The sequence below is a fragment of the Mus caroli genome, unplaced genomic scaffold (genome assembly GCF_978045245.1).
Source record: "Mus caroli unplaced genomic scaffold, Mus_caroli_1 scaffold_4, whole genome shotgun sequence".
In the NCBI taxonomy this organism is placed as follows: Eukaryota; Metazoa; Chordata; class Mammalia; order Rodentia; family Muridae; genus Mus; species Mus caroli.
Genome location: NW_028227259.1, coordinates 111,927,564 through 111,954,577, shown reverse-complemented (window position 1 = coordinate 111,954,577; position 27,014 = coordinate 111,927,564). Strand labels below are relative to the sequence as shown.

The 27,014-nt window shown below is 43.5% G+C and overlaps 2 protein-coding genes across 8 annotated transcripts in view; one reads left to right on the top strand and one right to left on the bottom strand.

The window, feature by feature from the left end:
• Nucleotides 1-7,027, bottom strand: part of Rpap2 (RNA polymerase II associated protein 2) — a 63,873-nt gene extending 56,846 nt beyond the window's left edge. The window contains exons 1-5 of one of the 4 annotated variants that reach the window (XM_021162023.2): nucleotides 6,880-7,027; nucleotides 6,165-6,210; nucleotides 3,034-3,148; nucleotides 1,256-1,354; nucleotides 994-1,059 (exon numbers count right to left, since the gene is read on the bottom strand). In XM_021162023.2, the coding sequence (XP_021017682.1) occupies nucleotides 994-1,059; nucleotides 1,256-1,354; nucleotides 3,034-3,148; nucleotides 6,165-6,210; nucleotides 6,880-6,952 (399 nt within the window). In that variant the 5' untranslated portion in view covers nucleotides 6,953-7,027. Of the gene's footprint in view, nucleotides 1-993; nucleotides 1,060-1,255; nucleotides 1,355-1,721; nucleotides 3,011-3,033; nucleotides 3,149-6,164; nucleotides 6,211-6,644; nucleotides 6,798-6,879 lie in introns of those variants that run through there. The other 3 variants (XM_029477971.2, XM_021162027.3, XM_029477972.2) reach the window with 3 other exon arrangements.
• An 84-nt stretch (nucleotides 7,028-7,111) lies between these two features.
• The window catches only part of Glmn (glomulin, FKBP associated protein), a 36,308-nt gene continuing 16,405 nt past the window's right edge, over nucleotides 7,112-27,014 (top strand). For 2 of the 4 annotated variants that reach the window (XM_021162032.2, XM_021162029.2), the window contains exons 1-8: nucleotides 7,112-7,175; nucleotides 7,876-7,950; nucleotides 9,452-9,577; nucleotides 15,871-15,987; nucleotides 17,017-17,125; nucleotides 18,442-18,679; nucleotides 20,057-20,159; nucleotides 22,119-22,306. In XM_021162032.2, coding sequence (XP_021017691.1) covers nucleotides 7,912-7,950; nucleotides 9,452-9,577; nucleotides 15,871-15,987; nucleotides 17,017-17,125; nucleotides 18,442-18,679; nucleotides 20,057-20,159; nucleotides 22,119-22,306 — 920 coding nt within the window. In that variant the 5' untranslated portion in view covers nucleotides 7,112-7,175; nucleotides 7,876-7,911. Of the gene's footprint in view, nucleotides 7,176-7,197; nucleotides 7,357-7,408; nucleotides 7,453-7,875; nucleotides 7,951-9,451; nucleotides 9,578-15,870; nucleotides 15,988-17,016; nucleotides 17,126-18,441; nucleotides 18,680-20,056; nucleotides 20,160-22,118; nucleotides 22,307-27,014 lie in introns of those variants that run through there. The other 2 variants (XM_021162030.3, XM_021162031.3) reach the window with 2 other exon arrangements.

The following is a 27,014-nucleotide window of genomic DNA, read 5'->3' as shown; positions in this document are numbered from 1 at the left end:
TGAAGGCTTGTTCACGAAGAATGTGATACATTTTTGGGCTTGTAACTGTACTTAGCATTAGTGAGCCCTTCTAGTACGTAAGAGGCTCTGGGTTTGAACCCCAGCCTTCCTCCACTTCATGGTGTGAAACAGATTCCAAAACAGGCTCTCAAGGTGGATGTAGTAGCCTTTATTCTCACCTTTGTGAGTTGTACAACGAACCCACTGTGTTTAGAGCGGCTTTTCCTCCGATTACTGAAGAGACTGAATGCGTTTCTGACTGTTCACTAACTGTTTGCAGTTAGTCTATAAAGGCTTCCATTACGTTGCCTTCCTTTTTCTTAGATTACCCTTTCTAGCTAGCAACTTTTAGAAGACACAACTTTACATCTTTCTCTTGTTTATTTATAATGGACAAAATCTCTAAATTTCATATAAGAAAGTTTATCAGCTTTCCATATATGGTCTACTTTTCTGCCCAAGTTTATATTCTTCTATACAGTTTTGAGAGAGGTCTGCCCTGCCTTTCTCAAACCTGCTTTTGCTGGGATAAGCAGTTCTCATGTTTTTTTTTTTAATCCGGATGATTGACTGTGCTGCCTCTAGCTGCTCAAACCCATCCCTCCTATGACCCTATCCAGGGTTCATATGTGTGATCAGTCTGCTCCTGGCTCATCCTTCTCACCATGGTTTACTTGTCTGCGTTTATACTAACATGTACTTCATGTTTTCAAATGTTCAAATCATTTTTGAGCTAGAGAGGTAGCCCAGAGAAGCCTCAAACTTGCTGCAGGGCCGAGAATAAATCTAACCCTTGACTCTCCGGTCTCTGCCACACCCAGCTTCAAGTCTTATTAAAGCTCAAGCAAGAAATTTTCTTAGTACCTTAGCTTTTAACAGAAACAACCTGTAAATTGCTATTTTCTAACAGACAAATTTTAAAGTAAAAAAATTTAAAGTTTGATACAATGTCATTTAAAAATTAACTGCCACATTCAACAGCTTTGAACCTACCTTCCTTTCAGTAATATCATAGACTTTATTGGTTTTAGTAGAAATTCGATATTTCTGTTTCGGGATCTAAAGAAAAATAAAGTATAATTTACAAAAGAATTTAATTAAGGAACACAAACTTTATGTTATATACAATTAAGTCATTTACAATTAATACTTTTGGTCAACCCAAGTTATTATTAGTTCATGACCACAGGCTTAACTTACTATTCTGTGATGTTTTGTAAAAATTAATAAATACACTTTAAAGGAAAGTACTTACAACCCCTAGCTTCTTCTGACATAAAGGATAGCCACAGAGTTTGATGATGGACCGCTCATCCACAACGTCGCTGTAGTGAGCCGGTGTGATGAACATCCCCTGGGGAGAAACGAAAGGGCATTTCCCAACAGACTGTGAGAGCTCTGTGAGCACACCAAGAAGGGTCTAACATACATACGGTAACGCTGTGACTTTAAACACTTTGAAAAGATGGCTCTGCGCTGACATATGGTAACTACCATGGGTGGAGCCATCCCTGTGCTATGGTCTTGGTGCTACAAGAAAGCAGGCTGAGCAAGCCAATAAGCAGTACTCCTCCATGACCTCTGTCTAGGCTCCTGCCTCTTGGTTCCTGCCCTGTTGAGTTTCTGTCCTGACTTCATTTGGTGATGAGCAGCAATGTGAAAGTGCAGGCAGAATAAGCCTTTTCCTGTTTGGTCATGTCCAATGTCTGGGATCCACTCACAGTCTTCTGTGCTCCTCCAGGGGCTTGGGTCATTCCTCCAGCTCTGCACTCTGTAGCACATACCGCTTGCCTTCAGGCTGGCTCCACTCCACTGCTGCTGCTGTCCCATGGTAGTCTTCCCACGGTACTGGCATCTCTGAAACACTGGAGTCTTCTACTGCAACTGAGATGCACTTTCACCAATAGCCCCTCATGGCTCTCTTCCTCAACTTCTTTGCATGATCCTTTCAGTCTTGGGCTGCACCTTCACCAATGGTCTTTCCTGGCATCTCACAGTGTCAAGCCTCAGCTCGTCTCCATGATTCCTTCATGCCTTCAAAAGCAGTACCACCTGGGTGACTCTGGGTACCAAGTCTGGCTGCCAGTACAAGGTACAACCACGGTCACCTATGGAACACAGCTTCCCTGTGCTCTCAGGAAACACTTCCCAGAAGATTTCTATCTCAATAATGTTGGTCTCTTCTTGATCACTGCTAATTTTTCAGCTCCAGCTGACCAGCATCAAGTATCCCAGCAAAGCAAAGGTTTCGATTTAGTAGTTCTCATCTCTTGTTAAATCACAGCTGGTTCTTTAGCCCCACCTAACTGGAACCACAGAATCTTAATCCAAAATAGCAAACGGCCAGAATCTTAAAACTTCACAAGCTAGGCCTCACTGTCTGCACTGTTCTCAACATTCTTATCTTCCAAGCTCCCAAAGATCACCCACTGAGCTCTGATCGCTCAATGGCTTTTTCTAGCCAAAGTTCCAAAGTCCTTCCACAATCCTCCCCAAAACATGTCTGCCATAGCAAATACACCACTATGGCATCAGCTTGTTTATTTTTGTTAGTCAGGGTTATCACTTCTGTGATGAAACACCATGGCCAAAAAGCAAACTGGGAAGAAAATGATTTATTCTGCTGGTACTTCCACATTGTTGATCATCACCAAAGGAAGTCAGGATAGGAAGTCAAGCAGGGCTGGAACTTGGAGGCAGGAGCTAATGCAGAGGCCATGGAGGGGTGCTGCTTACTGGCTTGCTTCCCCTGGCTTGCTCAGCCTGCTTTTTTGTAGAACCCAGGACCAGAGCCCAGGGGTGGAGCCACCCACTGTGGGCGGGGTCCTCTGCATGGAGGCGTGTCCTCTGCATGGAGGCGTGTCCTCAGCAGAGGCTTTTTCCTTTGCTGCTTTGACTTACCTGCTCTGTTTCCTCTGGTCCTTTGTCAAGTCAACAAACAAAATCAGCAAGTACAATACTCATATACACAAATAAATCTTTAAATATAGATATTCTATTTTAAATCTGGTAGTCTGACCATTGAACACGTACACACTCCTTCAGGAATTCTTCTGTGATGTTCTCCTCTAAGAGCTGCTCTACGATGCGCACAGCTTTCCTTTCAAACTCCACCTTCCTTTGTATAGCAGCTTCCAGTTCTGCTTGCCTGAAATTTTAATGAGAAAGTTAACCCAATTCAAGACTTCTCCTACCTTCAACACTCCGTGCTTTAAAAGCCACCCAGTGGCCTACTATTTTGCCAATAAATGAGCTTTTAACTCTGCTACTTCTGATCCAATACTTTTTGATCTTCCCAGTGTGTACATGGAAGTTGGCCTCGAGGACTTACTTCTAGGCTCAGAGAACGAGGAAACAGACTCCAGTAGAGGAGGGCTGGGCAGGACATGGTGGTACATGCCGCAGCCACACACTTGGGAGGAGGCAGTGGGAAGATTCTGAGTCCAAGGCAAGTGTGAACTACATAAAATGAAGTTATATTTTTAAAAAAGAGTATATATAAAATTTATAACAAAATTTATATATATAAATTTTCCTTTTGTAGTTTTGCCATACATAGTAAAAAAGTTTTTTTTCTCTGCCACATAAGTGAACAGAATGAAGGGTGAAGAGGTGATTTCTATTTTTCTTTCACTCAAAAAATTGTCAACAGTCTAGTTATGGTAGCTCAGCTTAATAGAACAGTTATGTCTGAGAAGAAGAGCAGCATTTCCTCACCTTCATTATAAAGTCCTACTAAATAACTATACTGATATGCGAAATGCGGTCGAGGAACCCTTGTCATAGCCACCACGGGTCCCGTCAGCGCTCTGTGGCTCACACACATGGAAGGCAAAAATCGAAGCTATCTCAGGAAACAGCCTCACCCAGCTGCACACCAAGAACAGACACCATGCCCAGGTCCCACAACAGGCCCTGTCAACCAGAGTAGGACAGAAGCACAGAGGAGAGAATCACTGTCACGCTCAGGATTCAGTGCTGTGGTGACCTACCCGCTCTTCTTCTGGGTTGGGACCTACCAGAACTACCTCTGCTGGTCACCAGGTCTTACCCTTCTCCCTCACATCCGGAACCTGGAAACACTTTCATGTGTTCATGTGAAGGTAGGAACCTTCATTAACTTTTGAGACTTTAGACTCTCGTTCTTTGCCTAGAGCAATATGTCCCATCCCAACCCCCATAACTTGGGACTCTGGTACAGATTCACCAACAATTCTTTTTTCCAGAATATATGAAAATGAGAAATTTGCAACCAAACACCTATTTTTATCCCATCATTTCATCAAGATCGTTTTATTGTTACTTTAAGATACCGAGGCTAGAACCCAGGGCCTCGTACATGCTAAGCAAGCACTCTACTACTGAGCTATAACCACTAACTCCATAAAGACCACTTTTGTATCAGAGAAAGTAAAAAGATATGAACACAGATTACATTACAGGTCTTTATGTTAAATACAAAAAGCTTCATGAAAAATTATTTTTCTTGTTTTATGCCCATCAATAAAGGTGATGTCATGTACTAAGATTTATATACAATTTGCGGGCTCCAATTATCAAGCACACTGACTGTTTAACCATTCTCCTCCTGACTGACAGATATCTACAGTACCTTACTGTGTTCTCTGTCTGTCACAAATGATGGCAGTCAAAAATGTCGTCCTGGCAGTTTTACGTCAAACTGACACATGCTAATGTCACTGGAGAGGAGGGAACCTTAAGAATGCCTCTATGAGAGTTCGTATCTCTAGCTGCATATGTAGTAGAAGATGGCCTAGTCAGCCATCACTGGGAAGAGAGGTCCCTTGGTCTTGCAAACTTTATATGCCTCAGTACAGGGGAACGCCAGGACCAAGAAGTGGGAGTGGGTGGGTAGGGGAGCAGGGCAGGGGGAGGGTATAGGGAACTTTCAGGATAGCCTAAAGAGCATCTTCTGAGTGATTGATGGGAAGGACCCAGCCCATTTGTGGATGATGTTATCCTAGGGCTTATGCTGTATGGAAGCAGGCTGAGCAAGCCATGCTCAACAAGCCAGTAAGCAGCACTCCTCTGTGGTATCTGCATCGGCTCCTGCCTCAAGGTTCCTGCCCTGTGTGAGTCCTGACCTGACTGTCCTTCCGTGATGAGCAGTGATATGGAAGTGGAAGCTCAGTTCTTGTGAGCAAAACTGACTTGTTCAGCAACACATCCTAGGGGCCTAACTCAAATACAGACTAGCTTGTATTTAGAAAATATCTTGCAAGAAGAATCGGTGAGTCCTGAAGTGATGGATTTTAGTCTCTTCAGATGAGCTCTGCTCTAGCTGTCTCTTCTGTGACACGAGAGACCATGACTTTTTGGAAGCTCTAAACTGTAAAGGATGCTTTTGGTTTGTTTGTTTGTTTGTTTGTTTTTAAGTCCCTATTTAATGTTACAAAGAAGACAATAACAAAACAAAACAACAACAACAAAAAAAACGGGCAGTGGTGGAGAACGGCTTTAATCCCAGCACTCGGGAGGCAGAGGCAGGCGGATTTCTGAGTTTGAGGCAAGCCTGGTCTACAGAGTGAGTTCCAGGACAGCCAGGGCTACACAGAGAAACCCTGTCTCGAAAAACCAAAAAAAAAAAGAAAAAGAAAAAAAAGAAAAGAAAAACAAAACAACAACAAAACAAAAAACCCAGAAGACAAAAGGTCCCTTGAAGTGATAAAGAAAGAACCTGCTTCAGCGAGCTTGGCACATACAACAGTGAGAGTGTACCTGAAGAAATGGGAAAGGGTTGGTTAATTCAGGAACTGTGTCCCCAGAACTTTCTACAGGTGTTCACCATAGTTTCCAACAGCCTAAGCCTCCAGGTTGGTTTTCCTACAGCTGAAGGACAGAGCATTCTTACGCGAGAATCGACAGTGCTTCCTGAGTCTTAAGTATTTTCTCAAGAAGGGTATGCACTATGCTTTTAAACTATTTGGGCTGGAGTATATAGCTCGGTAAATTAGACAGAGAGCTTCATTAGCGTGTACAAAGTCTTTAAGTTCAATTCCCAGATCGCAAGATCAGAAAACAGAACATCAAAACAAAAAACCAAAACCAAAAAAAAAGAAAAAAAAGAAAAAGAAAGAAAAAAAAATCAGATTGAATTAATGAGATAAAAGCAAAGTGAAATGCAGATGCCCACGTGGTTCTACCTTTTAGCCGCATCTCCTCGTTTCAGGGCTCGGGTCTGTTTAGTACCTACAATTGAAGAGAGAACAGTCAAGTGCCAATGCATTTGATGTAGCAGAGTCGTCCCCAAATATCACACTGTAGGCACCATTTCCTTTTCTCTCACACATCTCATTTCCAACTTCGATGTGTCCAAAAAAAAAAAAAACCAACAAAAAAAAACAAAACAAAAACAGGGGGGGGGCTAAACAGGAAGCAAATTCAATTGTTTCTGTAAATTAATTACATTTTACATTTTCATGACGACAGTCTCTTCGAGGACTCTTTCTCATATACCGGATGCGTTTTAATCAAGTGCTTTAAAAAACTCTCTAAACTGGGTTCCTTTAGAATAAACATTGCTCGGTCTCCCAAATGTTCCCTTGCCTAAAGAGAGGAGTCTGAGACCTCAGAGACCAGATATCAAAGCAATCCAGGGTTCAAGGCAACTGAACACCACCTGCCTTGGCCACTTGTTCCCAGGACATCCCACGTAGGGGGAGATCCTAAAACCCCTGTGTAAGGGTGTGGGATTCTTCCCCCGAAGGCACCAGGGCAGCCTGCGTGGAGAAGCTCTGGGCCTCCTCCACCCGGAGTTCTCTCTCTCCCCGGCGCAGCCTCAGAAAGAGGCCCGCGCGTGCGTGGTACTCAAACCAAGGTCTCAGGGTCCCAGCCTGGGACGGTGGCTCTTGTTCGTACCGGTAGCGTCTCGGTGGGTGCTGGAAGCCCGGGTACTTGGGCCCAGAGAGCAAGGTACAGCAGAGTCGGCCATGGGAAATGCGGTCAGAAGCGAGGGTCGGGACAACACATCTACCTCCTCACGCTTCGCCCGGAACCGGGCTGGGGGCGGGCCCAGGGAGGGCGGGGCGAGCGGAGGAGGGGGCGGGCCCGGGGCAGGGCGGGGCGAGCGGCGGAGGGGGAGGGTCCGGTTCGGGGGCGGGACCAGGAGTGAGGCCTGCGCTACCTGAAGTGGAGAAGGAGGAGGAGGGCAAGAGGTAGGCGCGTGGTTCGGCGGGTAGGTGGACGTGCTGGGTCGGGCGGATCGGGCTCGCCGAACAGGACCTGCGCCGCACGCGGCTCGCCTGCTCGGCCTCTGGAGGTGCTGGAGCCTGGGCGCCCTGCGCTGCAGGAGCAGGGAGAGGGGGAAATGGCCTCCCTTCGGCTCAGCCAGGCGCGGTAGGGTGTGATTTTCCTGTTCGCGCCTGCGGGGCAAGGACCTTCGCTGCTGGCCTCCTTTCGTGATACTCAGTGATCTCACTGACGATTGTTTAAGTGAGGAGGGAGATCCTGTGGAGAATGGGGTGGGCGGCATCGGAATCTTCAACTTCTTTGGGTGACTTAATTATGTTGGATTCCAGTTTTTGTCAATGGGATACTTAAAAAATTACTTAATGATTAGAATTTTCATTCCAGGTCCACAATTTGGATTTTTGTTTTCCTTTTAAACAAAGGCTCTTCTATTAGTTCTTTCTAGGGCTCTTTTTATTTTTTTACTCGTCATTCTTTCAAAATTACTTTCTTTAGGCATTACATCAGGGGCTTTAAAAATGCTTCATTAGGCTAACACACTAACGTTCAGTAATAGCAGTTAACCTATAAAACTTTACATTGTGTTTGTTGTCTAATAATTCAGAATGAAACGGTTTATGAAACAATTTACATGGTATCACACAATTAACTGTTTTTTTGTATTAGTTCATTACAGCATCAAAACTAGGAAAATAATTAGGAATGGCTGTGGAGGAACTTCAGAGCATAATAAAAAGATGTGTAAGTACTTCTCCGAAAACACCTTTAAATATATGGGAAGGGCAGAGAGTATCTTTACTTTGTGGTCACTCGTGTTATTTATCTTACTAAATCCGGCTGCTGCTGTTGCTGTTGCTGCTGCTGCTGCTGCTGCTGCTGCTGCTTCTTCTTCTTCTTCTTCTTCTTCTTCTTCTTCTTCTTCTTCTTCTTCTTCTTCTTTTTGACTTGTAAATATCAAAAAATCAGGAAAGTAGATTAATAACGATGATGGTGGTGGTGACTTTCAATCCTAGTAGTTTTGGGAGGCAAAGGCAGAGGGGTCTCTGTGATTTTCAGGCTGGCCTGGTTTACATGGTAAATTTCCAGGACAGCTCGGGCTATGGAGAGAAAGAGACCCTCGCTCACAAAAGGGGCATAAGGGGCTAGAGAGATGGCTCAGCGGTTAAGAGCACTTGTTCTTGCGGAGGACCTGGGTTCATTTCTCAAAACCCAGGCCCTGTTCTGGCCCACAGTGGGCACCAGGCACATGCATACGTATGAAAGTAAACGTTAATAAATTGTATTTAAAAGCATATTAAATCATGTACATGTCTGTTTATGTGTGTTGGTGGGGGGCATACATGAGTATAAGTGCCTGGCATGGAAGCCAGAGCGTTAGGACCACTCAGAGCTGGAGTTACAGGTGGTTATGAGCCACCTGACTTGGGTGCTGGGAATTGAACTCAGGTCCTCTGCCTATCTACCAAACCATTTCTCTAGTCCCAGTAGTCTTTAATTTTATATTTCTTATTGTTTTCATAATTTTCTCTGGTGCAGTAGGTTCAAGATCACTCCTTAAGCCATACTGATTCATGCTTATATACAGCAGTCAGGAGCTGGGGCAAGAGGACCTGAAATTTCCAGGTCAGCCTAAGTCTCATCATGAGAGCCAGTCTCAAAAGCCAAAATGAATAAAGCCAAACATTAAAATATTTATTAGGATAATTCTAATTTTTATCTGTGTCTTAGTCAGGGTTTCTATTCCTGCACAAACATCATGACCAAGAAGCAAGTTGGGGAGGAAAGGGTTTATTCAAAGCTTACAGTTCCATACTGCTGTTTATCGATAACCAAGGAAGTCAGGACTGGAACTCAAGCAGGTCAGGAAGCAGGAGCTAATGTAGAGGCCATGGAAGGATGTTCTTTATTGGCTTGCTTCCCCTGGCTTTCTCAGCCTGCTCTCTTATAGAACCAAGACTACCAGCCCAGACATGGTCCCACCCACAAGGGGCCTTTCCCCCTTGATCACTATTTGAGAAAATGCCTTACAGTTGTATCTCATGGAGGCATTTCCTCGACTGAAGCTCCTTTCTCTGTGATAACTCCAGCTGTGTCAAGTTGACACAAAACTAGCCAGTACAATGTGTATCATGTTCATTTTTGCTACAATTTAAGATTTCAGTTTTTTTCCTAGAGATAAAATCAGGAAGTCATTTATATTAAATCTGTATTTGCATCTGTGTGAATTTTTGATTGTTTACAGCAAATCCTAGAAGAGCATGATTTTAAAGAAGAAGATTTTGGCCTCTTTCAGTTAGCAGGTCAAAGATGCATTGAAGATGGTCATATAAACCAGCTGCTAGAGATTATTCAAGATGAAAAGAACAAGGTAAGCCCAGGCTCTGTGTCCACTCTTCAGTCTTTGAGAAGGGAATAATACATTGTTGTTATTACTCATTTGGAAGGGGAATAATACATTGATAATACTCATTTGGGAAGGGAATAATAGATTGTTGTTGTTAACTTAGTTACTATTCTACTGCTGCAATGAGGGAGTATGACCATGTCTCAGCCTTCCTTAGAGAAGGAACAGTTCATTGGGGCTTAGAGAAGGAACAGTTCACTGGGGCTTTCAGGGTCAGAGGATGAGGTCATGGAGATCACTCCTGAGAACCATCAACCTAGTGATTACCTGGTCCTTGAGGCTGGGTGTCTCAGCAGTCAGCCCAGTCCTACAATGGCTGTCCCCACTGGGGCAGGGCTGGGTGTCTCAGTGGTCCTGTTTGAACCCAGAAACCTACAATGGCTGTAGAGCTGCCAATCCTAGGTCACAATGAAAGCTTAGAAACTGGTTCTTATAGCAGGGAAGGAGGTGGCGGCGGCAGCAGCACTAGCTGGGCTGCTATTAACCAACCACACACTGCAGGAGGGAAGGCCAAGGAACAAAGGTGCAGTCTTCCTTCTCCCATGCCCTTCCTACCTGTACTGCTACAACAATCAAAGCAGTTAGGACGCTGTATCACATGAGGATCCCAGCTGATGTTAAGATCAACTATAATATACTCTTATGGCCTCCAATACAGTCAGTTTTGTGGGGTTTTTGAGGCAGAGTCTTTAGCCCATGCTGTCCGGGAGTTCTTAAACTTACCATGTGTTTTTCGTTGTTTGTTTGTGTGTGGGTGGAGTAGGGAAGCGGGGAGAGGCGTGCTTTTGTGAGTGTATATGCAGGTGCATGTCTAGACCAGGGGTTGATGTTGATTGTCCTCAATCACTTCCCATCTTTTGAAACGAGGTCCCTCATTGAACCTGGAACTCATACATTCATCTAGGCTGGGTGGCCAACAAATTCCAAGGACGTGCCTGTCTCTGTGTTTTTAAAGTTTTCTTCATTTTTCCCAGTTGCATTATCAAAGGATAACTTTTGACAATACTGTTGCTATCGATACTAAAATTAATTACTAATATTTAAGTTTATGCCAGACACTTTCTGGTATGTTACTTTATTTAGCCTCTCCAACATCTCATAAGATAAGCGCTGCTATTAAATTCATTTTGTAATACCTGCAACTCTAAGCAACTTGAGAGGCTGAGGTGGGAGGACTAGAAGTTCAAGACCACCTGGGCAATATGAAGGGACTCTGATTTCAAGAGAAACAAATAAAACAAGCAATCACTTTATAGAGAAGAGGTAATCACTGGAAGACGCAACAGCTTTTATGTGACATCCAGAATCCGAAGTTTTGGCGCTCTTGACTACTGTGTTGGACCTGAGACAGGATGTCCTGTACCCCAGGCTGGCCTAGAAGTTGCTCTGTAGTTGAGGACAAGCTGGAATTACAGATGTGTGCCACTACATCTGGTTTATATGGTGCTGGGGACAGCCCAGAGCTTTGTGCATGCTAGGCTAGCATCTACTGACTGGCCTGTGCCCCTGGACTTACAGGAAAGTTGAGGTAGAATGAAGGAGGGGATGGTTGTGGGAGCTAAGGCAAACAGTCATAAAGGACGACTGTTGCTTTTGTTTGTTTTCTTTGTTTTTCTATGTGTTTTTGTTGTTTGCATCTGCAGCACAGGATGTGATCTCCACTAAAACAGCCTAACTCACTTAAAGAGAAAGCTTGCAAAAGGAAGGCAAGGGAGTTGACTTGAGAATCGTCTCAGACATAGCAGGCGAGGGGGAAGTAAGATTTTGATTGATAACTAGACATAGGAGACGACTATTTGGCTGTGGGTCTCTGCATCCACCTGAGTTAGCTGCTGGGTGGAGCCTCTCAGCACAGCCATGCCAGACTCCTGTCTGCAAGCATAACAGAGTATCATTAATAGTGTCAGGGATCCGTGCTTGTCCATTGAATAGATCTCAAGTTGGTCTAGTTATTGGTTGGCCATTCCCTCAGTCTCTGCTCCATTGCCCGTGTCTGCATTTCTTGTAGACAAGATAAATTTGAGGTTGAAAGTTTTGTGAGTGGGTGGGTGTCCCTGTCACTCCCCTGAGGTTCCTGCCTGTCTACAGTAGGTGGTCTCTTCAGGCTCCATATCCCCACTGCTGTGAGACTCAGCTAAGGTCACCCTCCTTGATTCTTGCATGCTTCCCCTATCCCAGATCTCTGTCACATCCTCTACATGCCTCCAGCTCAGTTGCAGATTTCCATTCATTTTCATGGCGATCTGGCCCTCTCCTCATCCCTCCGCACCCCTAATCCAGACCCTTTCCCTCCCACATTCTCCTCCCCATCCTTTCTCTCACCCAATTCTCTCCCTCCCTCTGCCTCCTACGACTATTTTATTCCCCCTTCTGAGTGAGGTTCGCTTGGGCCTTCCTTCTTGTTTAGCTTCTGTGGAATGTATAACGTGGGAATTCTGTATTTTATGACTAATATCTACTTATAAGCGAGTGCATACATGCATGAGCTTGGGGAATCTTATGGAAGATTGGGGGAAGGATTTTGGGCCCTGAAGGAGATAGGAACGCCACAGGAAGACCAACAATGTCAACTAACCTGGACCCTTGGGAGGTCCCAGAGACTGAACCGCCAACCAAAAGGCATCCATGGGCTGGACCTAGGCTTCCCCACACAGATGTAGCAGATATGCAGTTTGGCCTTCATGTGGGCATATGGGTCCTGAACAACGAGCCGTGGGGGGCAGTGGTTGGGGGGAACTACCCCCTGTCTGTGGGATATGTTCTTCTAGCTACACTGCCTTGTTTGGTCTCAGTGGGAGAGGATGTACCTAACCTCACAGAGACTTGATGTGCCAGGATGAGGTGAAGGGTGTGGATATCTAGGGAGCCTCCATCCTCTCAGAGGACAAGGAGAAAGGGGGAGGGGAGGAAGGATTGTTGGAGGGGGTAACTAAGAGGAGGGGCAGTGAGCAGTGATCCGGATGTAAAGTGAATAAATAAAGATAAAATGAAAAGAAAATTCTGACCAACCCAAGGAAAGTACCTCTACTATTAAATTCTGTACAAACACACACACACACACACACACACACACACACAAGGAAAGTACCTCTACTATTAAATTCTGTACAAACACACACACACACACACAGATGGGGGGAGGTGGAGAAGAGAGAGAAATAGATTCAAATGCAGATTTGTAAGTGTTCTTCAAAGTTAGGTAATTAAAGCATTAAGGGTAGGGGAGATTTTGAGTTCTCAAGAGGCAGAGAAGAGGTCCAGGATCTCATCGTTTAAAGTTTTGTGAGTATGATGTGCATGTGTGTATGTCCCTGCTTGTGTGTGTGAGTGTGGGCATAGGCTTGCCGTGGCACATGTGTAGAGGTCAGGGGTGACTGGATCTTTTTGTTATTTACTGCCATATATGCTGGGCAGGCTGGTCCTTGAGTTTTCCTAGATCCTGCATCTTGGAGAAGGAACACCAGGATTGCACATGCCCACTGCCATGCCCTGTTTTCACGTGGGTTCTGGGGACTGGCATTCATATCCTCATTCTTATGAGCACTGTGCCTGCTGAGCCATCTCCCCAGCTCTCATTGGCCCATCCTGAGGAACTAAGGAGCAGGTAGCTGAGAATGCAACTGTCAAGGTGTGCATCAGTGAGGCAGAGAAGCAAAGAGCCTAACACTTGGGTATTTCATGGCTGAGTGGTTTAATTTTAGTATGTTTCTAAATGGCTAACAGGGTAAATTTAAAGACAGTAAGGCTTAGGCTTAATCTGGAAATCACCTGTGTACTGTATAATCTGATAACTACAAGATTCAGATTTCAACACAATATTTAACACTGATCACAGCTTGATTTTCCTTCCAGGTGATGTTTTCAGGACTGGTCCTGATTTACTATTAATCTGTCCTCATTAATATTTTTAAAGGCCAATTGAAGACTAACTTGTCCTAAGACCTTGTAATGTAGACTTTTGCACTTGAACACTGCTTATATTCTAGTAAGGGTCACTGTCCTGTGCATTGTAGAATATACAGCAGCAGCGGTGGCCTCTCCCTGTTACACCAGCAGCACCTTCCTACACCAACCAAAAATCTCTAGACCTTACCCAGTATCCCCTGGGACTTGAAAGCAAGACTGCTCCAGTGGAGAGCAACTGGAGTGTAGGAAAGTAAAGGCTTGGAGCTGGAGAGACTCTGGCTTTGCCACAGTTTTATATAAGGTGGGGATAACAGCATTACCCTGTACGCTGCTGTGGCTGTGTGCTGCTGTGGGGACAACAGCATTACCCTGTATGCTGCTGTGGGGGATAATAGCATTACCCTGTGTGCTGCTGTGGGGACAACAGCATTACCCTGTATGCTGCTGTGGCTGTGTGCTGCTGTGGGGACAACAGCATTACCCTGTATGCTGCTGTGGCTGTGTGCTGCTGTGGGGACAACAGTATTACCCTGTATGCTGCTGTGGGGGATAATAGCATTACCCTGTGTGCTGCTGTGGCTGTGTGCTGCTGTGGGGACAACAGCATTACCCTGTATGCTGCTGTGGGGGATAATAGCATTACCCTGTGTGCCGCTTTGGGGACAACAGTATTACCCTGTGTGCTGCTTAGTTGCAAAACACTGCAGAAGGTACATCAGGTGTCTTAGGAGGCAGGGGCAGGCTGATCTCTGAGTTTCACACTAGTCTGGTTTTTTAAGTCCCTGTCTTAATTCCTTTCTGTATACTGATGTATTATTCTCTCCTCCCTAACAAAGACCATGAAATATTTGATATTAGAGTCTATTAAGTTCCCAAACACATCATTCTATAGTACCTGGAAACCTTGTGACTGATATTTGTAAAATGTATAGCTAAAATTCTTGGAGTAGGCAGAATGGCTAATGGGCAAAGTCACTTACCACCAAGCACAGTCTGAGTTTTAAGAGAATGGCAATCTCCAACTTGTCCTCTAGCCTCCACACACATGCTGTTGCACACGTGCAAAACATGTACATACACTAAGCAAACAAACAGTCAAAGAGTTGTTTAAGTATTTAGATAAACATTTTCGAAGGATCACTTACTGAAAGAAGTGGAGCTGTGCAAAGAGAAACTTAGTTAGAAGCTGCAGCGCCAGGAGTTATGGCTACTTGTTTTTGTTATTGTTTTTAAGCTTAAGGACAATTGCATTAGAGTTTAAGAGAAAGCCAGTCTGTCCTCAGCAAGCTGTAATCTCTGCAGCTGGTCAGGGAGAACAGACAGGAAACAAAGCCTCAGGGTAGCAGGCAGCCATATGATATGGCAAGAAGTGGGACTTTAGAGGAAGAGCAAGGAAGCCCATAGCCCACAGGAAGAGTCTACCTGGTCTGGCCAGCATCAGAAAGAGATCAAAGAAAGAAAAGAGGAAAGATGCTGATCTGCATGGAGGACTGTGCTGGGGTTAGGAATTCTAGGAATGGAAAGTATAGGACCTCATTGAAGAAATAATTATCCTGCCTAAGGGCCAAATTTTAAAACGTGAACTTAGTCAGTCTTCTTTAAATCAAGTTATGGTGAGATAATAACTTATTAAATTATCAAAAACTTAGTTACTAATTCATAGCATGGATTCTTGAATATATATTTAAAATACTTTTTAAATGATTTGTTAATTTTCATTTTATGTGCATTGGTGGTTTGCCTGAGTATGTGTTTGTGTGAGGTTATCCGATCCCCTGGAACTGGAGTTACAAACAATTTTAAGCTGCCATGTGTGTGCAGGAATTTAACCCAGGTCCTCGGAAATAGCCAGTGCTCTTAACTGCTGAGCCATCTCTCCAGCCCCAAATTTGTAAATATTAAAAGTCAAACTATGCTGGGCAGTGGTGATACATGCCTTTAATCCCAGCACTTGGGAGGCAGAGGCAGGCAGATTTCTGCGTTTGAAGCCAGCCTGGTCTACAGAGCGAGTTGCAGGACAGTAAACCCTATCTTAAAGAAAAGAGAAAGGAAGGAAGAAAGAGTAAAATTGCATGTAGGAGAGAATGAAAAGGAAGCCACATTCCTCATTTCATATCTTGTCAGAAATAACAGAACTGTTTAGGGCCTGGGTCTAGTTGCTGAGTAAAGGCCATTCTGCGTCCCTCAGTGAAAACATCAACGGCGTTTGAACATGGTGAGGCTGCTGGCTGTGAGCAAGTCAGTGGTGAAGTGTGAGTCTCGCCTGCCTCACCCTTCCTATCTGAGAAAGCACTGCGTTCCTTCAGGGCTCTTTAGATGACAACATTTGCTTTGCTCTTTCCTGATTGCAGACCATCATTAAGTCTATGGGGTGGAATCTTGTTGGTCCTGTTGTTCGATGCCTCCTGAGGGGCAGAGAAGAGGATAAAAGAGAAGAGTGCTTTCTGATATTTGATTTGCTGGTGAAGGTAAGTCAGGAAAGCTTGTTCTGCCTGTCAAGCACACAGCAGCTCCGCAATTCCCTTCCATGTTTAATTCTTGTTCTTCAGTAAGGAAACTTTAGTCCAGGAAATTATTCCTAGACAATGCTGAGTTGTACTTGACTGGATGAGCGGGCAGCTCCAGCTGAGCATCATCAACATTTCTAGATACAAGAATTACCCAGGCTGAGACCCCTAACTCAGTTTCCAGTAAGAAAGCTACAAGGTGATTTAACAAGTGTTCTCATTATATAGGCGAAGTCACTTTTAGAGAACTTTTAATGCCATGCTGACCCTTGTGTAGCATTAGAGCCAGAATCAAATGCCAGATGAGAACGTTAAAAGAGACTGTAAAGGGGGTCTCGGATCAACAATAACAATTCTTGTTTGAAAATGCCATAGTAAAATCTAATATAGGAACTAGAGATTGTTGGGATATACACAGATGAGTCCTGGGATGAGAAAGCTCCTCCCAGGTAACAGGACACTTGATTATGAGGACTTTTAAAGAGGGAGGCAGTGGCTGGGGATGCAGCTCTGGTAGAGGTGCTGAGAATGTTAAGCAGATTGAGGCTTTAAGATATGGCAGTCAGGCTGTGCAGTGGTGGCACACGCCTTTAATCCCAGCACTTGAGAGGCGGAAGCAGGCGGATTTCTGAGTTCAAGGCCAGCCTGGTCTACAGAGTGAGTTCCAGGACAGCCAGGGCTACACAGAGAAACCCTGTCTCAAAAAATCAAAAAAAAAAAAAAAAAAAAAAGATATGGCAGTCAGGACACACTGTAGAGCATCTGTTGAGAAAACACAAGAGACAGTGGTGTGGGGTCAAGGCCTTGCATGGAGAGTCTGCAGTCTACAGTGAAGAAGCCTGAGTTCTGAAAAGCCTTAACAACTGAATAGGGCATTTTACAGTTAGCAAATATAACTGTATTTTCTCGGTATGTCTTCTTTAAAATAGTAATCATGTGGCTTTAAATGCAACTTGTATTAAACAGGTTCAATTGTGAATATTTTTATAGTTATGTAATCCAAAGGAATTGTTGTTGGGTTTGCTTGAACTCATTGAAGAGCCCTCCGGAAAACAGATTTCCCAAATTATTCTTCTTTTACTGCAACCATTACAAACAGGTAATGAGCATTTTGATATCCAAGTATTTCTTGTTCTATTTGCATTAGTGTCTTGATGTTTACCCTACGTATGAACTGTCACCAAAGTAAAGTTTGTGATAAGTTACTGCATGCCCAGCTTTTAGGCTGTCCCAGCAGCGCCAGTGTGGATGCTGCGGGATGCCTGGAAGATTGGCTGCTCAGGAAATCCCTTGTTGTATGTCATACTGTTGGCGTGTGTGTAGCTCTTTAGTTAGCTTTCTTTTTGCATATACGCGTGTTTTGTCTGCACGTATGTCTGTACATCACTTGCATGCCTGGTACCTTACCAGATCCCTTGGAGTTAGAGATAGTTATGAGCTGCCATATGGGTTCTGGGAACTGAATCTGGGTCCTCTAGGAGCAGCCAGTGCTCTTAGCCACTGAGCCGTGGCTCTAGGCTCCTAGTAAGCTTCTTATCTACAGCTATAGTTAGAATTTCCCCTCTAAGCATATTTAGTGGTTCAGCTGTGGTACCTGCAGCGCGCAGTCTAACAGCAGTGTAGTAGTCCTGTAGTTTGGTTAAGAAGAGACAGGGTGTTACTTGGCCTTTGAATTGGGAGGTTGGAGTTAAAAGGTTCAACCAGAGTGAAATGAGGCATGAAAAGAGAAAGCTTCACGGTTCAATATTGGCAAATAATGGCTCTCAACAACCAACATAGACACTTTCCATGAAAGAAGCTATTTACTGTTTGTGTGTATGTAGCACATATATATGCTTCAGAATATGATAGAGGGACCTAGACACTTCTTAAATATTCAAAGTTTTCTAAGGACACAAAAAGCTCTTTAATACTCTTGTACACTTATACGGTGTTTTGCAATTTTCCATTCATATTTTGTGCTTATAATCAAAAATAAGGGAAAGATGTAACGAGTTATAAAAATACTGTATTTGTTGGTTTTCTTATTGCTGGCCTAAGTGCCTGACAACTGGCAATTTAAGAAGAACTGTGGATCTGGTTAGGATCCGCAGTCCATCATGGTGGCGAGGCATGGTGGAAGTAGGGTGGCGAAGTACCTGGTCACATTGTAATGACAGTCACAGTAGTGAGATCAGGCTCTACCGCCTCAGAGCCCACCTCTAGTGACCACTTCCTTTAGCAAGGCTCCACCTGCTAAGGATCCAGAACCTTGTCCCACGTGGACTGTGTGCTCACAGGGTGACACAGTTAACTGCTCACGTATGAGCACAGGTGACCACTTAAGAGGCGAACACAGGTGACAGCTCATGCACTGAGCACAGTAACCGCTTATGCGGTGAGCAGAGGGAACTAACTGCTTCGTCTCTGTTGCAGTTATTCAGAAACTTCCTAACAACAAGGCATACTCCGTTGGACTAGCATTGTCAACACTTTGGAGTCAGCTGTCTCTTCTTCCTGTTCCACACTCAGAAGAACAAATTCAGGCAGATGATTATGGCCTCTGTCAGTGTTGCAAGGCCTTGATAGAGTTCACGAAACCTTTTGTGGAAGAAGTAATAAGTGATAAAGAAAACAAAGAAAATGCAAAACTAAAAGATGAATTACTGAAATTGTAAGTATATCTTGAAGAACATTTTACCGTGGAGTGAGTAATTAGCAGCTCAGTTACCTTATGTTTCTTATTTGTACATATAAACCTAGTTTCATATTTTGAATTTTAGATGTAGATGTTTGGCTGACACAGCATGGTCGTTTACAGAGGCACTGACAGTACAAAACCAACCTTCACTTAACTCACTTTCACCCATCACAGCAAGCAAACACTGAAAGTCAGGCAGGGGATGGATTCAACTCAAGGGACTTACTCTGTCTCGGGGAAATCGTACCTGAAAATAGAGACCACTAGAGAGTTGAACATCCACCCTGACTGCAGATTCAGCAAAGTGCTCACCCACTCTCTCACACCTTGGGTTCTAACCAAACATCCACCACTGTTGAATGTGGTTGCCAATCCCTCAGTATATGGATGGTCCAAACTGAGATGTGCTCTCAGTATGACACAGCCTCCGGACTTGACTGCTGGACCCTTTTAACAGGAAGACCATGAGCTGGCTATGGTGGTGCTCACCTGCCATTCCACCGCTCAGGGTGAGGCAGGAGGATTGTAAGATCAAAGCTAGAGCCTGGATTATAGACTAAGTTGTCCCAAAAACCAAATCAACACAAAACCTCTAAAATAAAGGACAAAATAAAGGAATTTATGTTAAATTTCTCTTGGACAGTACTAAATTTTTTTTTTTTTCAAATTTGGAAGACTAATGCTTTTCTATTTTTCTGGGTTAAGGCATTTAAAGTTGTTTTTAAAAACAACAAAAAAAATTGTTTTAAAAAAACTATCCTAAAGAACTAGAAAAGGCTTAGTTACAGAATAAAGTTAGAGTTTAAAAAAATGCAACTCTATGAAAAACATGACTATATTGTCCTGAATTTTCCTTGGACCAATGATGGTGACCTCTTGAACTAGCTGGCCCTCAGGAGACATTCAGCATCAATTGTAACACTCTAGAGATTCAATTGAATCTGAGCTATGCAGTCTAGCAAGGCCTTCTCATGCTTTCCCAGTACTGTCACGAGTGAGGAAGGATTCAGCTTGTGTTACCGACACTGAACTATTGGTGCTTGCCTTAGGTCACGTCTGTGACATAGTAAAATATAGGTGATTTGTGATCAAGGTATTGTGGCTTGCAGTTCTAGGCTAGGAGTTCTCAGGCTGGACTGAGGCTCAGGTTCGCTGAGCTCATGCTTTCAGAACAGCACCTTCTTTCCCATGAGAGTGAGCCCACCTTTCAAAGGTCCCACTTGTTACACTGTTTTAGCCAACAACCCATACAGGCTGCACTCAGTTCTCATGAAAAGCCAGGAATGAAGAACTCGAGGTGTTGTGCCTTGGGAGTGTTGACTGCATAGTTACCTATTTCTTATGCCGTAGTTGTTTCAAAGGCTTGAAATGTCCTTTGCTGACAGCACAATTCCTCGAACAGTCAGAAGATGTTGGAAATGACCCTTTTCGGTGTTTTGCATCTGAAATAATAGTAAGTACAGCTGATCTAATCTATAATACTTGTAATTTTAAATTTATCCTGCTATATTGTGATATATGACCAGTTAAATTGATAATTTATTAATAGGGCAGTATATAGTTTTTTAGAACACTGATAAACAACAGGATGGAAACTAAATAGCAGTAATATTATCCAAAGCCTTCTAAATGTTTCTAAATGCTAATAAATAAGAAAATGTATACATACATATAAGATCTTGAAAATGTGTATATTTTCTCTTAATACTCTAATACAAGTCATTGGTATTAATTTCATATTATTTTTTTAGAGAGAGAATGTGTGTGAGTGTTGTGTGTATGTGTCCGTGTATATCTGACCTGAATGTATTTGTACCACATGCATGCAGTACCTGTGGAAACCAGAAGAGACCATCAGATCTTAGTTGTCAGCCAACATGTGGGTGCTAGGAATTGAATTTGGATTCTCTAGAAGAGCAGCCAGCCCCCATCTTAAGCATTTTAAAGTACAGCATTAAGTGTGTTTCCATTGCTGTGCAGTCACCAGCGCTGCCATCTCAAGAACATTTCTTTCTACCTAAATTCTGTACTTGCTAAACACTGCCCCCAACACCCTCCCCACACCCTGTCCTGTCACTAACTGGCTAAGCGTGCATCCATACACACACACACACATACACACACACTGTCCTGTCACTGTCTGACTAAGCACTCCTCCCAGGCCCCTGCCTGTCCTGTCACTGCCTGGCAGCTGCCACACTGTATTGGAAAGCACTTCTATTGTTTCCATGCTGAAATGGTTTTTCTCTCTTTTTATTTCGGTATTTTGAAGACAAGGTCTCTCTACATAGATCTGGCTATTCTGGAACTCTCTTTGCAGTCCAGGCTGGCCTTGAACTCACAGAGATCCACTTGTGTCTGCCTCCCAAAATGGTGGGATTAAAGGCGTGCCCAGCTTCATTTGTGTTTAAAACTTACTCATTTTTTTTTTATCACAGTGGGTTTGTGCATCACATGTGTATAGTGGCCAAGGAGACCAGAAGAGGGTATTGGATCCCTTGGAATTGGAGTTGTAGATGGTTGTGAGCTGCCATGAGGGTAGTGGGAACCAAACCTGGGTCTTCTGCAAGAGCACCAAGTACTCTTAACTGCTAAGTCATCTCTTCAGCCCCTGAAATGACCTGTCTTAGTTTACTCTAAAGCCCTCCCTCCAGCAACTGGGTAGTTTAGCTATCAGCAAAAACTCAATGTATGTGTGTGTGTATATGTGTGTGTGCGCGTGCGAGTACATGCACCTTTAATTATGATTTTGAGTGAGATCATATCTAGAAAGAAAGAAGGAAAAGCAGAAACCTTGCCTGAATAGGTAAGGCCCATCCAGTAATCTTGAATAACTCAAAATCAATTGATTCAAGACCTGCATTATACCAGCAGGCTTCCTCGGTGGCTTAGTCAGTGTTCTGTTGCTATGCAGAGACACTGTGACTACAGCAACCCTTAGGAAAGGAAGCACTGAATTGGGGCTTGCTTACAGTTTCAGAAGGCTGGTTCATTATCTCCATGGTGGAGAGCATGGCAGCGCACAGGAAGACGCGGTGCTGGAGAAAGAGATGAGTTTTCCATTCAAACCCACAGGCAGCAGGAAGAGAGCGTCTGGGTCTGGCTTGGGCTTTTGAAACCTCAGAGCCCACCCCCACTGACATACTTTAACAAGGCCACACCTCCTATTCCTTCTCAAGTAGTGCCACTCCCTGCCGACCAAGCATTCAAGTGTGTGATCCCATAGGGCCATTCTTATTCCGAGCACTGCACTCACCTTTGCCATTTAAGAGGGTCTAACAATGGGGGTGACATTCAAAGCAAGTCCCACAAATTGTCTATACCCTCAAAGAGAAGGGATATGGACAGAGTGGACATGGAATAAGTGGGTGATATATGCCAACTGCTTCCTTTTTAAAAACCCATTTCACAGGGATTTTTATCAAAAATTGGACACCCTGTCCCCCAAATTATTCTTAATCATGGAAGGAAAAAAAGGACTTGGGATTACCTTGAATTTGAAGAAGAAGAAGACAAACAACTGGCAGAGTCTGTGGCTTCTCTGACATATCTAGTATTTGTTCAGGGCATCGGTATCGATCAGCTGCCCATGGTCTTAAGGTAAGAGTCAATCTCAACTCTAGATTTATTTACTATCCAGTACGTGTATGTTAATATACTAGTACACTGAAAGATGGCAGATTAGAGATGCCTAGAATCTTCTGATATCTCCACCAGTTTAAGAAAAGACTTCAAGTAAGTGTGTGGCTTCAGGGAGAGGTCGTGGTGTAAAAAGGCATGGGAGTACAACAGCATCAGTAGACAGAGACCAGATGAGGTTCAGGTGTATTGAATATTGGACTTGTAAAGGAAACAGCCCCACAGGTACAGAGTATGACATTCTGCATAGCACATTAAGCTTAGAGGTCTGTGATCCACACAGTCAACAGTGAGAAGTGCGCCTGATACATCTAGCGATGGAGGCCTCATACGTCCTAGCTTGTTCACTAATGCTATAGGGGGACCTTGAGAGATTTGTAGTTTGTAGGCAAACTTTTCAGCTAAGGTAAGTAGAAGCCCAGAATTACTAAACCTCTAAGCTCTAAAAGCTTGCCCTCTGCCGACTAAGGGAACAACCACCTTGAAAATCACTGTGGGCTCAGGTGACATCAAGACAAAATGATTTTGACTTGAACCCAGATCAGGAGACATAAGGTTTCCTTAATAAGAAGTGCAGGCTCCATTGCAGAGGGAGGTGGGTGAGACTTAGAGCTGGGAACGTCTTTACCTCTAGGGAGTAAAACTGGCTCTGAGTGAATAATGCCTTAGCCACTGCTTGGCGTTTCCCAGGGCCTCATGCATATTAAACTTGCCAGGTTGCTGGGCCAACCCATGAGAACACTGACAAGCGTTTAGGCCAGCAGCAGTGATGGCGGCAACACTCAGTACAGTGGACTCAGTGCTGAGCAGACATTGCAAGGAACAAGGTCTGAGGAGGGCGGGGCACTCTGGTGGGTCATGTGGCTCTGTATCTCCATCCTGTGGGCGCTTCTGCACTTCTGTCTTTCTCTTCCTCCCCTTCATGCTTCTTGCCACTTCTTTTCACTGCTAACTTTACTAGCTTTGTAATTCTGATTTATCCCATACACATCCTACCTTTTTCTTTATCCTTATTGTTGTTTTCATTTTTTTCTTTTGTAATTAAGTGTTTGTGGTCTACCCACTGTCACTGCTCTAGAGGCGGTGGCACCTGGGAGAATGGCGCCAATAAATGAGGCCAACTTCAATCAGAGCCCCAGACAGTTTGTACTCCAAGGTTACATGGGTAAAGTTTGAGTGAGTTTAAGCCGTACACAATCACAAGGATGAGTCACATGTGGCAAATAAATGACAGTTTAATAACACAAGCAAGCAGTCATGAGTAATCTGAAGCAAACTCACTCCTATTCCTACCCCTGGGAGGAACATGAAAACACATTCCAAGGACAATTCCATGTTTGGAGAAACTGAAGTCACAAGACTCCTGTCTTGTTTTCTTTGAGTATTCTCACAAGAGCTCAGATTTTTCTCACAACTCCATTCCTGGACCATGTTCCAACACTCCATGTACTAGGGGGAACTGAGACTTGGGAGAAGGCTGGCTCGTTACGAAGTCCCACAGAACTTACCTCTCTTTAGTCGCCAGTTCCAAACAAAATGGAGTGATTGAAGTGCTAGAGAATTTAAACTTGGTTTTTAGAGAGGATTTCTAAAATCTATAGAAGAAAGATAAACATCCAAGGAAAGGAGGCACTTAGAATGGGCATTCAAGAAACTGTCCATATGAAAATTTAGCTAAAATGTCAAACGTACAGGAAAAAAAATATAGAAAGTTATGAGGATGGAATGCCAAGAACCCCAAGCAAAAGGGAACAGAGAGATTATGGAATGATACTGAAAGTCTCCCGAAACAGGAGACCCTCATTCAAGGCCCGGGATGATACGACACCCAAGAAGTCACAAGAGACTGGTCTTGATGCAAACAGCCAGAGGTTTAATTGGGGAAGGCCAGTGCACTGGGGATGACTCGCATCCCACGCAGGGGTAGAGGAGTCGACCCTGAGCTCAAAGGGTAAGGGGTTTATAAAGGCAGAAACCGCACACACCTGGCATGGGGCTATAGCATTTGGCAAGCATAACGGGTTCAAGAAACGGTTGGAGTATTCTGTACGAACATTTCCTAAAACAATGGAGCAAGTTAAACTTCTACTTTGTGGTTAGTACATCCTGGAACAATGGGGCGAGTTGACTTTTACTCCCTGCCATTAGTGAGGTCTATTTTGAACACAAGTCTAGGGGCTTACATAATTTTTTACTCTTCTCTCTCAGGATCTTTCAATACACTTAAAGCTGAAAATAAGTAGCTTCCAAAAATACTACTATATCCAGCAAAATTTAGATAGAAATAAGGGCGTCTAAGATCAGCGCAAGACTGTTAAGCCCACACTAAAGAAGGTACATGAGGCAATCCTGCACACAGAGAAGGCAATGGATGAACCACAGAAGCATTGGGAAGAATAAGTCACAGGAAAACCAGATGACCAATAAGAGTTACTAAACCTCCAAAACAAGGTGAATACGTTAGAAAGTTAATCAGGAAAACAGCAGGAATTAGCCATGTGCCTCTCACTGATAACCCTCAATGTGAACCCTCTTAACTGTCTGATGGAATTATGGTGCTGGGGATACAATGATACCCAACTAACTTAATTGCATATATGTTGCATATGTTCATGTGAGTGCAGATGCCCCAGCAGGCTAGAGCTATTAGATCCCCTAGAGATGGAGTTACAGGCGGCTGTGTGCCATCCAGTCTGGGTCCTGGGAACCCAACTCAGGTCCTTGACCGGAGCAGTATGTGCTCTTAACTGCTGAGTCATCTTGCCAGTCCCAAACTACTTTTTAACTTTCAAAACCACACTCAGCAGCACATGGGGGCCTTGAGTTTAAGGCCAGCCACAGTGAGTTCTCGCCTAGCCACGGCTACACAGCAATGCCCTGAGATATCCTGTCTCAAAGAAATGCAGACAAACAGGCATGGGTAGAAGAAACCCACATAGACCTAAAGTATGGAAATGATATTCTAAAAACGCAGAACCTGAAAGTAAGATGGACTAGCTTGTATCTGGACAATAGAGACCCCAAGCCAAAGTAACTGAGTGTCACTGAGAAGACAGAATAGCATGTCTTCACATAATTCCATAAGACAGCGCCGTAAGCAAAGGTTAAGTCCAGATTCAACATGGTGTAGATTTCAGCCTCCAGTCTCATCAGTAAATTGGTCACTCAGAGAAAAGAACTAACAGAAAAACGTTAATGACGGCTATGTCATAGATCGCAGCTTCTTAACAGATGTTTACAGAGTATTTCACTCAACACCTTCAAAATATATATTCTTATATATATTTTGAAACTTTCTCTACAAAGAAATCACATTCTAAGCCATTAAGCGTGTCTAAACAAAATTTTAAAAAAGAACATCTGTCTTATCAGGTCATAATGTGATAAAAATTAGAAATCAGTAACAGAAGAAACTATAGAAAATAGGCAAACACCTGGAGCATGATAACAGCACATTTGACCAATCAATATGTCAGTAACAGAATAAGCTATAGAAAATAGGCAAACACCTGGAGATTGATAATATAACCTACTTTTGACCAATCAATGTGTCATTGAGGAAATTGGGATAATTTAAAATTTCTTTAGAATCATCTGAAAAAAAGTCACCTACCATAAACTTCAGGATATAACAAAGGCAGTTCTGAGAGGGAATTTGTAGCTATGAGTGCCGAAATTAAAAATAATAGGAGGCTGGAAAACTATCTTAGTGTCAAGAGTGCTTGCAGCTCTTTCAGAGAACCATGGTTCTGATCCTGGCACCCATGTGAGGTCATTCCCAACTGCTTTTAATTCCACCTACTGGGGATCTTATGTTTTCTTCTGGTCTCAGTGGGCACCCACACACATGTGCACACACATCTTTTTTTTTTTTTTAATGTGTGTGTAGGGAATCTCAGATAAATAACTTGATGTATTTGAAGGTCTTAACAAAACAGAACTAGCCCAAAACAAATTAAATGGAAGGAAGTAAGGATCAGTGTGGAGGGCTGGAGAGATGGCTCAGCGGTTGAGAGCACTGTCTGTTCTTTAAAGGGGTCCTGAGTTCAATTCCCAGCACCCACATGGTGGCTCACAGCCATCTGTAATGAGATTTGGTGCCCTTTTTTGGCCTGCAGGCAAACATGCAGACAGAAAGTTATATGCTGTATACAGTTTTTTTTTTTTAAAAGATCAGTGTGGAAAGAAATGGCATGGTATCTAAAAGAGCAATACAAAAAAGATCAAAGAAACAGAGCCAGTTCTAAGTTGACATTTATCTAAACTAACCATGAGAATATAATGGAATTTTGTTAGATATAAAGTGGTAATCACTAAAATCCGGAGAATCACTATGAATTACTTTGAAAACTTAAATTCTAGTATATTGGAAAATCTAGTACTCAGTAGATTTCTAGACGTCTGTAACCTATCACAATCGAACTGAGATGATGCTGAGAACCTAAGCATCAGTAACAAAACATCTCCCAACAGAGAGAAGCCCAGGGCTGTACAAACCCACTCTTAAGCTACCCTCTAAGTACAAAGAGGAGGAGTGCTTCTAAACTCACCCTTCCAAGATAATAGGATACCCAAGCTAGGTAAAAATACAAGAGAAATAACTGGCTGGGTGTGGTGCTACGTACTTATAATCTCAGAATTTGGGAATTTGGAAGGCTGAGGCATGAAG